The 13,398-nt window shown below is 40.9% G+C and overlaps 1 protein-coding gene across 1 annotated transcript in view; it reads left to right on the forward strand.

Annotated features, from left to right (window-relative positions):
* Nucleotides 1–8,991, forward strand: part of gch2 (GTP cyclohydrolase 2) — a 50,734-nt gene extending 41,743 nt beyond the window's left edge. Inside the window, exon 6 of the mRNA XM_059648608.1 lies at nucleotides 1,136–8,991. Coding sequence (XP_059504591.1) covers nucleotides 1,136–1,262 — 127 coding nt within the window. The 3' untranslated portion in view covers nucleotides 1,263–8,991. The remainder of the gene's footprint in view (nucleotides 1–1,135) is intronic.
* The last annotated feature ends 4,407 nt before the right edge of the window (nucleotides 8,992–13,398 follow it).

A 13,398-nucleotide genomic window follows, 5' to 3' on the forward strand; every position in this document is an offset into this window, starting at 1 on the left:
AAGCTCACTAAAAACCCAAAGAAAATCAATTTATCTTTGCCTCAACAGTTATAATATGCTGTGACTTCTAGCTGATATTTCAGAAGCATTTTATAAGTGTGCCAGCCACATAATGTCTCTCACCAACAAATGGATGAAAGATGATTAAAGCAACACATCGACCAGCAGAAGAGTCATAAAGATCATCTGAATAACTTATTCAGGGAACAAAGACTTCCCAGTTTCCCTTTAGTCCATAACCTGTTCTACCATCTTGGTCTCACTTTACGTCAATCCAGGGACATTTATAAGGGGATCAGAGTTTAGATTACACACAAATAGTTTAAAACTCTTTACCTGCAGCTTATTTTAATTACTTCAAATAAATGGTCATTCTTTCCAGGACAGAAACCTTGACTGTACATCCTATCAATCTTGGCCTGAAAGTCAGGTAATTTGGGTAACGTTGCATACTTCGTAACATCTTGAACTTGTATGTCACCCAGTGTGTCATAACAGTTCTGACATCTTACCTCACCGATATGCATTGTTTAGTGCCTATAAAATATTTCTAAACATTGCAGTTTTTTGATGATTCACATTGTTAATCCAGCTTGACTATGGGTGGCATCACAGTCACGTTCAATCCCGTCCTCATTGACTTTCCAGCTGGGATCTAAAGGTGCAAAAAACCTATCTGATGGTTCTTTTCTGAGTTTAAAATTATTGGGGGCAACGTTTAACTGCAACAAGAATAATGCAAATCAGACAACACACCACAGAGAAAATAATTCTAGGACCTTAGAGTCTGATGGTTTGGTACCTCAACACAGTTGCCAGCTAAGTAATAAATCTATAAAATGGAAAAACCACTACCCAATTGTAAAATGAAACAAAAAAAAGGTTTGAAATAATATTTCAAGTTACACATATTTCATAGTACTCTAAATCAGACAACAATACAACGTGGTTTTAGCTCCTGGATAAACATTAAAACTATTGGGTAATAACTACTGGAGGCAGCGTGCAAACTAGATCAATGATAAGAGGAATGGTTAATTCCTGTCCCAGCGTTTATTGTGTCAATTTAAAAAAAATGTAACTTTAAATGTATATTTAAAATTGATTAGTAACTAACTTAAAATTTGATTTGCAGGCACATGTGTATGGTAATGCGAGGCGTGCAGAAAATTAATAGCAAGACCATGACTAGCACGATGCTTGGAGTTTTCCGTGAGGACGAAAAGACACGGGAAGAATTTCTTACACTGACAAAGGAATAGAAGGACCATTCCAGTTCTATCCCATGTTAAAACTTTAGGAAAGCCTGCTGACCTGCCATGAGAAATGGATTATACTGAAGCAATAACTTCTGTTTGGCTTAAGGTTTAAAAAATCCCATGGTGAATTGTGTACATTATTAATGCTGAATATTCCAAATAGCACACTTAATTCAAGCAGGGACCAAGAAACTACCAGGATACTATGAGAAAACAGTGTTTTGGTGTTGTTATGCAATATTTAAGTAGGATAAAATGCATTATTCTTAGTGTGAAATTGTAGGTTTATGTTAACTATAAATCTATTTATATATGATTCTACTGTGTCATTTAACATTGTGAAATGTTTCTGACTTTTTAGGGACTAGTATTTAATAATGCTTAAACCAATGTTTATTGGCAGGCTGCTCTGATTAATTTGCCAGGGAGCAAGTTTACATGATCATAAAGTGGGAAATGTTTAATCAACTCAATAAGTCTGAATACAGCCATCTATTTAATATGTTCAAATTTCAAAACTAGACAAGGCAACAGCCTTGCATATCTCGGAACCTAGGTAAAAATCAGCCTGGTCACCATGTTAACGTTTACTTACACTGGAGTGCCCTTGACACTGATCCAGCTCCCTCAGAGCCAGCTCTCAGAGTGAACAGGATGTCTGACACTCCTATTCTTACCTGTCAGCCAAAGCTCCCTGATTGGATCTGATTAACAATGAAATATTCCAACTCCACAGATATTTTCATACCCTATGAAGTCCATCTGGCTGATCTCATTACAATCACTATGGATGCTCCTCTCACTGCTGACTTCATGACTCTCAACATAGATTGAACCTTTCAGTTTGTACGATTAGCTACCTCTGTCCACAGGCTTGCATATGTGGTAATTGGAAAAATTGCAAAAAGTGCACTTCTGAAGTTTTAGCTGAGATATTTTGTTTTGACCAAGTAGAGGCAGCTTCACTTTATGGTCAGCCATAAGTGTTTTACTCTGGGAAATGTGAAAATTATTCACGATTTTTTAAAAAATTGACATGTTTTGCAGGCCCTTTTTTCCTGCTGCAATCTACAGTTGTGAATTGGCTTCTGAAAACTAATAGATCTGTGCTGAATTAGCCAGAGATCTGTGAAGGAGTAATATTTTTTATTTCTTCTGGGATATAAGATTTGCTACCAAGCCCAAATTGCCCATTCCTAAATACCAGTTAGAAGAGTGTGGTCAGCTGCCTTCCTGAACCACTACAATTCATATGTTCTGGAGGTGGGGAGAGGGTGTGGAAGGGGGAGGGGTATTGTGCTGCTAAGAAGGAAGATCCAGGATTTTGACAGAATAACAGTGAAGGAATGGTAGCTTGTTCCAAGTTAAGATGGTGCATGCCTTGATGAAGAACAATACATTTAGTGATGTCCATATGCACCTGTTGGCTCTATTCTTCTAGGTGTTGCTTTAGAAGGATCTTTTGGTGGAGCTTTTGAGTTGCTGCAGTGCATCTTGGAGACAGAAGACAGGTGTTCTTGCACTGTTCGTCTTGGGGGAAGTGAATGTTTAGATGATGGCTGGGCTGCCAATATTTTTACACTTCATTATTGGAGCTGTGTTCATCCAGACAAGTGAAGAATATTCAATCACACTCTTTGAAGTTAGCTTGTCAATGGTGGATGGGATTTGGGTGTGTACATTTAAAATATTCAGCATAAAATTCCCAGCTCTTAACACAACAAATATGTTTCTATTCAGTCTTAACCTCAGGATGTTGTTGGTGGTAGATTCAGTGATGGTAATGATGTTTTCGTCAGGGGAGGTGCTTAGATTCTCTTTTGCTGGAGATGGTCATTGCCTGGCACCTGTGTGACAAAGATTACTTGCCAATTATTAGCCCAGCCTTAATTTTGTTAGGCACTTATGCGTAGGCATAAACTGCTTGGTGCAAATGTTACTGAACATTGAGCATCATCATCAACATTTGCTTCTATCTTTATGATGCAAGGAAGCACATTGATATTAGGACACCACAATTGTCCTCTGTAATTCCAGACCACTGAAAGGATAGGTTAGCTGAGCTTTTTACTCCTGGTCAATATCCATTGACCACAGCTGCAGGTACTGAGATCAGAATTAGCCTTGACTGGGACACCTCCACAGTTGACTAGCCTACAAATACCACAGTCTACAAACACTGGCTGCTCAAATGAATTTTTGGAAGTTGCGTGTTGCTAACAGGAATGTCGTTTAGTAAGACACAGTGCCTTCAAGAAAGAAAAGGAGGGAAAACTAGAAAAGGGAATGCTCTGCTTTTAATATATAATCAACAGTACATTCAGCTTCAATAGTAATTTATCTGGAATGGAATATATTTTAAAGAATCCGTTTGATATAGAAATTGCAGCTGATGTTGTTAACATAAAAGTGAGGGAGAAATTTTCCGAGTCCAAGATGGATGCTAGTTGATCACCAGCCTATTTTACAACCAAACCATGCTTTCATCATAAAGTCAATGGAAAGGCAAAGTGGGGAGATTGTCACATGGGCTGCTATGTTTATCGTCTGTTAGGTCCTGTCACCTATATTTTGTGCTAACACCTGTTGTGTGCTCCCATCTACTGTGAATTTTCCCTCATATTTGTTTTTACCAATTCTTCTAATTCTGCACTTTAGTGAAGATATTAATGTGCTTAGTTAGAATAGGTTAATGCCTCCAATTACATCACAACTAGAAGGCTTTTTAGAATCCCTACAGTGTGGAAACAGGCCAATCAGCCCAACAAGTCCACACCACCACACCGAAGAGCATCCCACCCAGACCTATCCCCCTTCCCTTTCTCTGTAACCCTGTATATCCCATAGCTAATCCACCTAACTTACACATCCCTGGACACTATGAGCAATTTAGCATAGCCAATTCAACTAACCTGTATAACTTTAGACTGTGGGAGGAAACCGGAGCACTCAACAGAAACCCACACAGACATGGACAGAATGTGCAAACTCCACACAGGCAGTTGCCTGAAGGTGGAAATGAACTGGGTCCCTGGCACTGAGAGGCAGCAGTGCTAGCCATCGTGCCACCCAAGAAATGAGGGCTCGTCTGGGAATTGAACCCAGGAACCTCTCGCATCTCAACAACATACAAGCCCCCTAAGCAAGAATCACACCCACAGACCAACAAGCGTTCCCCATTTCAGATAAACATGCTAAATATTTGTAAAAAGACATTGGCAACAACAATTTTCACTGTTGCCTTCTTTATCCCATGGGTTTAACATTATAAATTACAATACAAATCAGAGAACAGAAAAGTATACAGATGAAATTATTTTACTGTTTGGATACTTTCAGTAAATTTAAAAGACCTTATCCTTTTTAGATTAACACGGCATTTATCATCCTGAGGTAACTCATACACCTCTGAGTAAACAGGACTATCACGATTAACAATTTGTATAAAGAACACCAATTCATGGTCTCACCAACAAAATTACCAAAAGAACTCTTATTTATAAGAGCATCTTTCATGACCTCAAGAATGCATAAAGCAATTTGCAGTTCTAGAAAAGTATTTAAATGTAGTCACTGTTGTTTGTAGGGAACTCGGAAGAAGGCTGAAAAGCAGGACTTCCAGGGTGGTTATCTCCGGATTGCATCCAGCTCCTTGGGCTGGAGAGGGCAGGGAGAGGGAGATAATGGACCTGAACGTGTGGCTGAGGAACTAGTACAGGAAACAAGGATTTAAATTCTTAGATCACTGGGGTATGTTTTGGGGTAAGGATAAATTGTACAAGAGGAACGGGTTGCACCTTAATAGGTGGGTGACCAGCATTCTGGCAGGCAGGTTTGGCACTGCAACACAGGTGTGTTTAAACTAAGTAGTGGGAGGGGGGACAAACTGGAAATTTAAGAATGAGGTTAAAGGGAAAATGAGAATAAGGGAAGTTGAGAAAAACAACAGAATCAGCGGAGCAGAAAACTCAAGAAGGGATCGTACAGTATGGCCAAGTGAAATACGGATTGATAGGAAGGGTGAGGGGAATAACAAATCAAAAATATTATATATGAATGCACGAAGCATAAGAAATAAGGTGGATGAGCTTGAGGCTCAGTTGGAAATTGGCAAGTACGATGTTTTGGGGTTAACTGAGATGTGGCTTCAAGTGGACAGGGTCTGGGAAATGAATATTCAAGGCTATACGTGCTATCGAAAGGACAGACTGATGGGCAGAGGGGGCGGGGTGACCCTGTCACTCAGCAATGATATTCAGTCTCTTGTAAGGGGGGGGGACATAGAATCAGGAGATGTAGGGTCAGTATGGATAGAGCTGAGAAATTCTAAGGGTAGAAGGACCCTAATGGGAGTTATCTACAGGCCCCCAAACAGTGCTCAGGATGTAGGGCGTAAGTTGAATCAGGAGTTGAAATTGGTCTGTCGCAAAGGTATTACTACAGTTGTTATGGGAGATTTCAACATGCGGTAGACTGGGAGAATCAGGATGGTACTGGACCCCAAGAAAGGGAGTTTGTGGAGTGCCTCTGAGATGGATTCTTAGAATAGCTTGTACTGGAGCCTATCAGGGAGGAGGCAATTCTGGATCTGGTGTTGTGCAACAAAACGGATTTGATCAGGGACCTCGAAGTAAAGGAGCCATTAGGAGGTAGTGACCATAATGTGATAAGTTTTAATCTGCAATTTGAGAGGGAGAAGGGAGAATTGGAAGTGTCAGTATTGCAGTTGAATAAAGGGAACTATGGAGCTATGACAGAGGAGCTGACCAAAGTTCAATGGTTCAGTACCCTAGGAGGAATAGCAGTAGAACAACAATGGCAGGTATTTCTGGATATAATGCAGAAGGTGCAGGATCAGTTCATTCCAAAGAGGAAGAAAGATCCTTCGGGGAGGCAGGAGCAGCTGTGGCTGACGAGGGAAGTTAAGGACTGTATAAAGATAAGAAAAGTATAACATAGCAAAGATGAGCGGGGAGCCAGAGGGCTGGGAAGCTTTTAAAGAGCAACAGAAGATAACTAAAAAGGCGATATGCAGAGAAAAAATGAGCTATGAAGGAAAACTGGCCAAAAATATAAAGGAGGATAGTACGAGCTTTTTTAGGTACGTGAAAAGAAAAAAAAAATGGTTAAGACTAAAATTGGGCCCTTGAACACAGAAATGGGTGAATTTATTATGGGGAACAAAGAAATGGCAGAAGAGTTGAATAGGTACTTTGGATCTGTCTTCATAAGGGAAGACACAAGCAATTTCCCAGATGTAATAGTGGCTGAAGGATATAGGGTAGTGGATGAACTGAAGGGAATTTATATTAGGTGGGAAATGGTGTTGGATAGATTGTTAGGTCTGAAGGCTGATAAGTCCCTGGGGCCTGATGGTCTGCATCCCAGGGTACTTAAGGAGGTGGCTCTAGAAATCGTGGACGCATTGGTAATCATTTTACAATGTTCTATAGATTCACGATCAGTTCCTGCGGATTGGAGGGTGGCTAATGTTGGCCCACTTTTCAAGAAACGAGGGAGAGAGAAAACAGGGAGTTATCGACTGGTTAGCCTGACATCAGTGGTGGGAAAGATGCTGGAGTCAATTATAAAAGATGAAATTACGACTCATTTGGATAGCAGTAACAGGATAGGTCAGAGTCAGCATGAATTTACGAAGGGGAAATTGTGCTTGACAAATTTTCTGGAATTTTTTGAGCATGTAACTATGAAGATGGACAAGGGAGAACCAGTGGATGTAGTGTACCCGGACTTTCAGAAAGCCTTTGATAAAGTTCCACATAGGAGATTGGTGAGCAAAATTAGGCACATGGTATTGGGGGCAAAATACTGACTTGGATTGAAAATTGGCTGGCTGACAGGAAGCAAAGAGTAGTGATAAATGGGTCCCTTTCAGAATGGCAGGCGGTGACCAGTGGGGTACCACAAGGTTCTGTGCTGGGACTGCAGCTGTTTACAATATACATTAATGATATAGATGAAGGCATTAAAAGTTATATTAGCAAATTTGCTGATGACTCAAAGCTGGGTGGTAGTGTGAAATGTAAGGAGGATGTTATGAGAATACAGGATGACTTGGACAGTTTAGATGAGTGGACGGATGCATGGCAGATGCAGTTTAATGTGGATAAATGTGTGGTTATCCACTTTGACAAGAACGGGAAGGCAGATTACTAACTAAATGGAGTCAAGTTAGCTAAAAGGGAAGTACAACAAGATCTAGGTGTTCTTGTACATCAGTCAATGAAAGCAAGCATGCAGGTACAGCAGGCAGTGAAGAAAGCTAAGGGGAGCTTAAACAAGGAATTAAGTATAGGAGCAAAGAGGTCCTTCTGCAGCTGTACAGAGCCCTGGTGAGACCGCACCTGGAGTATTGTGTGCAGTTTTGGTCTCCCTCTTGCTATTGAGGGAGTGCAGCGTGGGTTCACAAGGTCAATGCCCGGAATGGCGGGACTTTCATATGTTGAAAGATTGGAGCGACTGGGTTTGTATACGCTGGAGTTTAGAAGGATGAGAGGGGATCTGATTGAGACGTGTAAGATTATTAAGGGATTGGACACTGTGGAGGCAGGAAGCATGTTTCCGCTGATGGGTGAGTCCAAACCAGAGGACACAGTTTAAAAATAAGGGGTAGGCCATTTAGAACAGAGTTGAGGAAAAACTTCTTCACCCAGAGAGTGATGGATATATGGAATGCTCTGCCCCAGAAGGCAGTGGAGGCCAAGTCTCTGGTTACTTTCAAGAAAGAGATGGATAGAGCTCTTAAAGATAGTGGAATCAAAGGTTATGGGGATAAGGCAGGAACAGGATACTGATGGTGGATGATCAGCCATGATCATAATGAATGGTGGTGCTGGCTCAAAGGGCAGAATGGCCTACTCCAGCACGTATTGTCTATTGTCTATTGAAACAGAATGCCACTTTGCACACAGTCAACTCCCATAAGCAGCAGTGAGATAAGTGGCCAGATATCTGTTTTAAATGTTAGTTGATTGAAAGATAAATGTTGGCTAGAATAACGTATTTCTTTTATGGGAGAGACCCAACAGACAGCATCTCTGACTTGCTCAGCATCAGCCTAGGTTATGCGATCAATTAACTTGTGTGGCATCCGAAACCACAATTTTCCTGATTCAAAAGCAAGAATGACAGTACTGAGTTAAGACACCTATTGAAAATGCAAAACATTTTAAAAGATATTACCAAAATGGTGCTTTGCAATTAATTCTTATTTCAAAATAACACTATAATCTACAACATGACCTTAATGACAAGTACTATATAAAATGTCTTATGAAATAAAATAAAGATTTAGAGATTCTGTCAAGCACTATCAACTGAATGTTCTGCCTGTTGTTTAAGTGACAAACGTTTTATATGTTGCTGAACTAAAGGTCTCTAGCCTTTCTGCGACAGTTGTTTCATTATCCATGTTTGTATACACTGCAGTTCTTCTTCATATACATTATAGTCAAGACACTGTAAAATGAAAAAGGGTTTTATTTTAATGGCACTGGATTTGAATATTTATATAAATGTGTTGTGCCTTTTGATTGTGTATTTTGAATGTGTGCAAAATGAAAGAATTAGAAATTGGGGATGATTTGATGTATAAACATTTGTGAAAACATTTCTCACTATTTAACTACATACAATATTAATGTATGTATGCAAATTTAAAAATGTACCAAAATTTATGTTGCACCTATTAATAGAAGTGTTTTTCATGATTAATACAATTAGGATGGCATTATAATTCTTCTTAGTTATATTTGGCTTTATTATTCATTTATAAATTGTACCTCTTATTTCATAATGGAAAAATCCTTGCAATTACGCCATGACATACCATCATAAAGACACAGCATATTTGATTAAATTCCTTCTCTAATATGACAGAAGCATTAACCCATTTAAACATTGCTGTAAAAAAGTGAGTTTTTTAAGAAAGTAAACACAGTAAATGTTCATACAATAACCTTGCACAGTGTATTTTCTGCAGTTGGAAATTATAATTGACAGGGGAACTACAAAATTCTTATGGCAGCATTGTCTCTACATAGAATCATATAGCATGGGAACAGACTCTTCAGTCCAACTCATCTGCATTGACCAGACATCCCCATTTGATCTAGTCCCATTTGCCAATATTAAGCCCATGTCTCTCCAAACCCTTCCTGTTCATATACACATCCGAGTGCCTTTCAAACACCGTCATTGTACCAGCCTTTACCACCTCTTCTGGCAGCTCATTCCATTCATTCACCACCCTCTGTGTGAAGAAGTTACCACTTAGCTCTTTCTTAAATGAATAATGCCAGCAAAACAACTGGGCAGGAAAATCATTAGGAGAATGGAATAAGACAGAAAAAAAAACTATCAATTCTCCTTTGCCAATAAGTTAACTTTTGTAGAACTATCAAAACATATAATAAAAGAGCTTATATTTTAGTATGAGAATATATTCAAGAAATATGCCATGCATTTACAATAATCCAAGTTATGCAAGTTCTGTACTAACTGCAGACTACTTTTTGTATTACAACAAATTCCTTTCTATTTAATTGTTACAAAGCTCTACGAATTACAACTCTCTATGTCATCTAATAATCCATGTAGAGATTGTTACCTATCTAATTTTGGACCATGGATGATCTAATTTTTCTTCAGCGGAGAGCGGCAGGAGCCGGGCAGAAGTGAAGTCAGAGCCGAGAGGCAGTTGGGAAGGTAAGCGACCGTTATTTAAACACTTACCTCGAAGCCCCAGGTCCTACACAGTAGGGCCTCCCTCCCTCCTCCTCTAACCTTATTAAAAGTCCACAGACTCACAGCAGGAAGAGCGGGAGCGTCGATCAGAGGCCTACAGGTGGGTGAGTCTCTGCTTTAAAGATTAGCAAATACCTACCTTGACTGTCGGAGCCCTCCATTCCTGTTCCAGCAGCAGAAAGAGCGGGAGTTCTAACCGAGAAGGACTCTCGTGTGTTGTTAAGGTAAGGCTTTTCAATTTATATCCTTGTGTATTGTGTAATTTTTTAAAAGTTTAATTGCTTAATTGAAAAAGAGTACCAGAGAAGTACTAGAAAGCATTTAATACATAAGTTGTAAAAGTTAGTAGTAAGTAAGTAGTAATGGCTGAACAGGTGATGTACTGTAGCTGTATGATGTGGGAACTGGCTGATCCCATTGTGAACGGCAGCGACCACATCTACAGCAAGTGTTGGTTGCTGGAAGAACTCCGGATCAGAGTAAATGATCTAGAATCTGAGCTTCAAACTCTGCGGCACATCTGGGAGTGGGAGAGTTACCTGAACACTTTGTTTCAGGAGGCAGTCCACCCAGTAGATTAAATACCTCAAATTCAGAAAGTGTTCAGGGACAAGGTGTGACTGTAAGTGAGGCAGGTAGGGGGATTCCGAGTTCAGGAGTGCAGGAGCCTCAGCCCTTGACCTTGAGCAACAGGTATGAGATTCTTGCTCCCTGTACGGTTGAGGAAAAGGACTGTGGACAGGATGAGCCAGCTGACCACAGCACCGTGGCGCAGAAGGTCATTCAAGAGGGGGGAGCAAAAAGACAGGTAGTTGTTATAGGGGATTCTATAATTAGAGGGACAGATAGTATCCTATGTAAGCCGGATCAGGAGTCCCGCAGAGTGTGTTACCTGCCCGGTGCCAGAGTGCGGGACATCTCCGACCGGGTTGAAAGGATATTGGAGCGGGAGGGGGAGGACCATGTGGTCCATGTCGGGACTAACAACATAGGCAAAGCTAGGGTAGAGGACCTGTTCAGGGGTTATCAAGCACTAGGAAAGAAATTGAAGTACAGGTCCTCAAGGGTCATAATCTCCGGATTACTGCCCGAGCCACGTGCCACTTGGCATAGGGAAAAGAAAGTTAGGGAAGTAAATGTGTGGCTAAGGGATTGGTGTGGGAAAGAGGGATCCCATTTCATGGGGCATTGGCATCAGTTTTGGAACCGGGGGGATCTGTACCGTTGGGACGGTCTCCACCTGAACCGATCTGGAACCAATGTTCTAGCGAAAAGGATAAATAGGGTGGTCAGTAGGACTTTAAACTAGTGAGTCGGCGGGGGAAGGGAAAGTGAAAGAGACAGGGAGTATGGAGTTAAATGGAAAGATAAGCAACAGGATAGCATGTGTACAGGTGGATTTAAGCTCGAGGCAGACTAGGAATACAGCAAAAAGGAAGGATAGCTTAAGACATTTTGGGATTTCCAACCTCTCTAATAATGATAAGAAAGCTAGATTTAAAACACTTTATCTAAATGCTCATAGTACTCACAACAAAGTAGATGAATTAACAGCACAAATCCTCTTGAATGATTATGATGTGGTGGGCATCACAGAGACATGGTTGCAGGGAGCTCAGGACTGGCAATTAAACATCCAAGGATTCACAACATATCGAAAAGACAGCAAGGTGGGTGAAGGGGGTGGGGTTGCCTTGTTAGTTAAGAATGGAATTAAATCTACGGCACTAAATGACACAGGGTCAGAAGTTGTGGAGTCTGTGTGGGTGGAATTGAGGAACCACAAAGGCAAAAAAACTGTAATGGGAATTATGTACAGACCTCCTAACAGTGATCAGGACCAGGGGCGCAAGATGCACCGAGAAATAAATAGGGCATGTCAGAAAGGCAAGGTCATGGTGATCATGGGGGACTTCAATATGCAGGTGGATTGGGTGAATAATGTTGCTGGTGGATCCAGAGAAAGAGAATTCATGGAATGTTTGCAGGATGGCTTTTTGGAACAGCTTGTGATGGAGCCCACAAGGGAGCAGGCTATTCTGGACTTAGTGCTATGTAATGAGCCTGACTTTATAAAAGACCTTAAAGTAAGGGAACACTTAGGAGGCAGCGATCATAATACGGCAGAGTTCAGTCTGCAGTTTGAAAGAGAGAAGGCAAAATCGGATGTAATGGCGTTACAGTTAAATAAAGGTAATTACAGGGGCATGAGAGAGGAATTGACGAAAATCCACTGGAAGCAGAGCCTAGCAGGGAAGACAGTAGACCAACAACGGCAGGAGTTTCTGGGTGTAGTTGAGAACACAGTACAGAGGTTCATCCCAAAGAAAGGAAAGAGTATCCGGGTTGGGATTAGACAGCCATGGCTGACAAAGGAAGTCAGGAAATATATCAAAGAAAAAGAGACAGCCTATAAAGTAGCCAAGAGCACTGGGAAATCAGAAGATTGGGAAGGCTACAAAAACAAACAGAGGATAGCAAAGAAAGAAATAAGGAAGGAGAGGATCAAATATGAAGGTAGGCTAGCTAGTAATATTAGAAATGATAGTAAAAGCTTCTTTCAATACATAAGAAACAAACGAGAGGCAAAAGTAGACATTGGGCCGCTCCAAATTGATGCTGGACGGCTAGTGATTGGAAATAAGGAAATAAATGAAGAACTTAATAAGTACTTTGCATCAGTCTTCACAGTGGAAGACATGAGTAGTATGCCAACAATTAGGGAGAGCCGGGGGAAGAGTTGAGTACGGTAGGCATTACAAAAGAGAAAGTGCTAGAAAAGCTAAAGGGTCTAAAAATTGATAAACTTCCTGGCCCCGATGGGCTACATCCTAGAGTTCTGAGGGAGGTGGCTGAGGAAATAGCAGAGGCTTTGGTCGCGATCTTTCAAAAGTCACTGGAGTCTGGGAAAGTCCCAGATGATTGGAAAATTGTTGTTGTAACTCCCTTGTTTAAGAAAGGATCAAGGCAAAAGATAGAAAATTATAGGCCGATTAGCCTAACCTCAGTTCTTGGTAAAATTCTAGAATCCATTGTTAAGGATGAGATTTCTAAATTCCTGGAAGTGCAGGGTCAGATTAAAACAAGTCAGCATGGATTTAGTAAGGGGAGGTCGTGCCTGACAAACCTGTTAGAATTCTTTGAAGAGGTAACAAGTATGTTAGACCAGGGAAACCCAGTGGATGTTATCTATCTAGACTTCCAAAAAGCCTTTGATACAGTGCCTCACGGGAGGCTGCTGAGCAAGGTGATGGCCCATGGTGTTCGAGGTGAGCTACTGGCTTGGATTGAGGATTGGCTGTCTAACAGAAGGCAGAGAGTTGGGATAAAAGGCTCTTTTTCGGAATGGCAACCGATGATGAGTGGTGTCCCG

The sequence above is a fragment of the Stegostoma tigrinum genome, chromosome 9 (genome assembly GCF_030684315.1).
Source record: "Stegostoma tigrinum isolate sSteTig4 chromosome 9, sSteTig4.hap1, whole genome shotgun sequence".
Taxonomy (NCBI): Eukaryota; Metazoa; Chordata; class Chondrichthyes; order Orectolobiformes; family Stegostomatidae; genus Stegostoma; species Stegostoma tigrinum.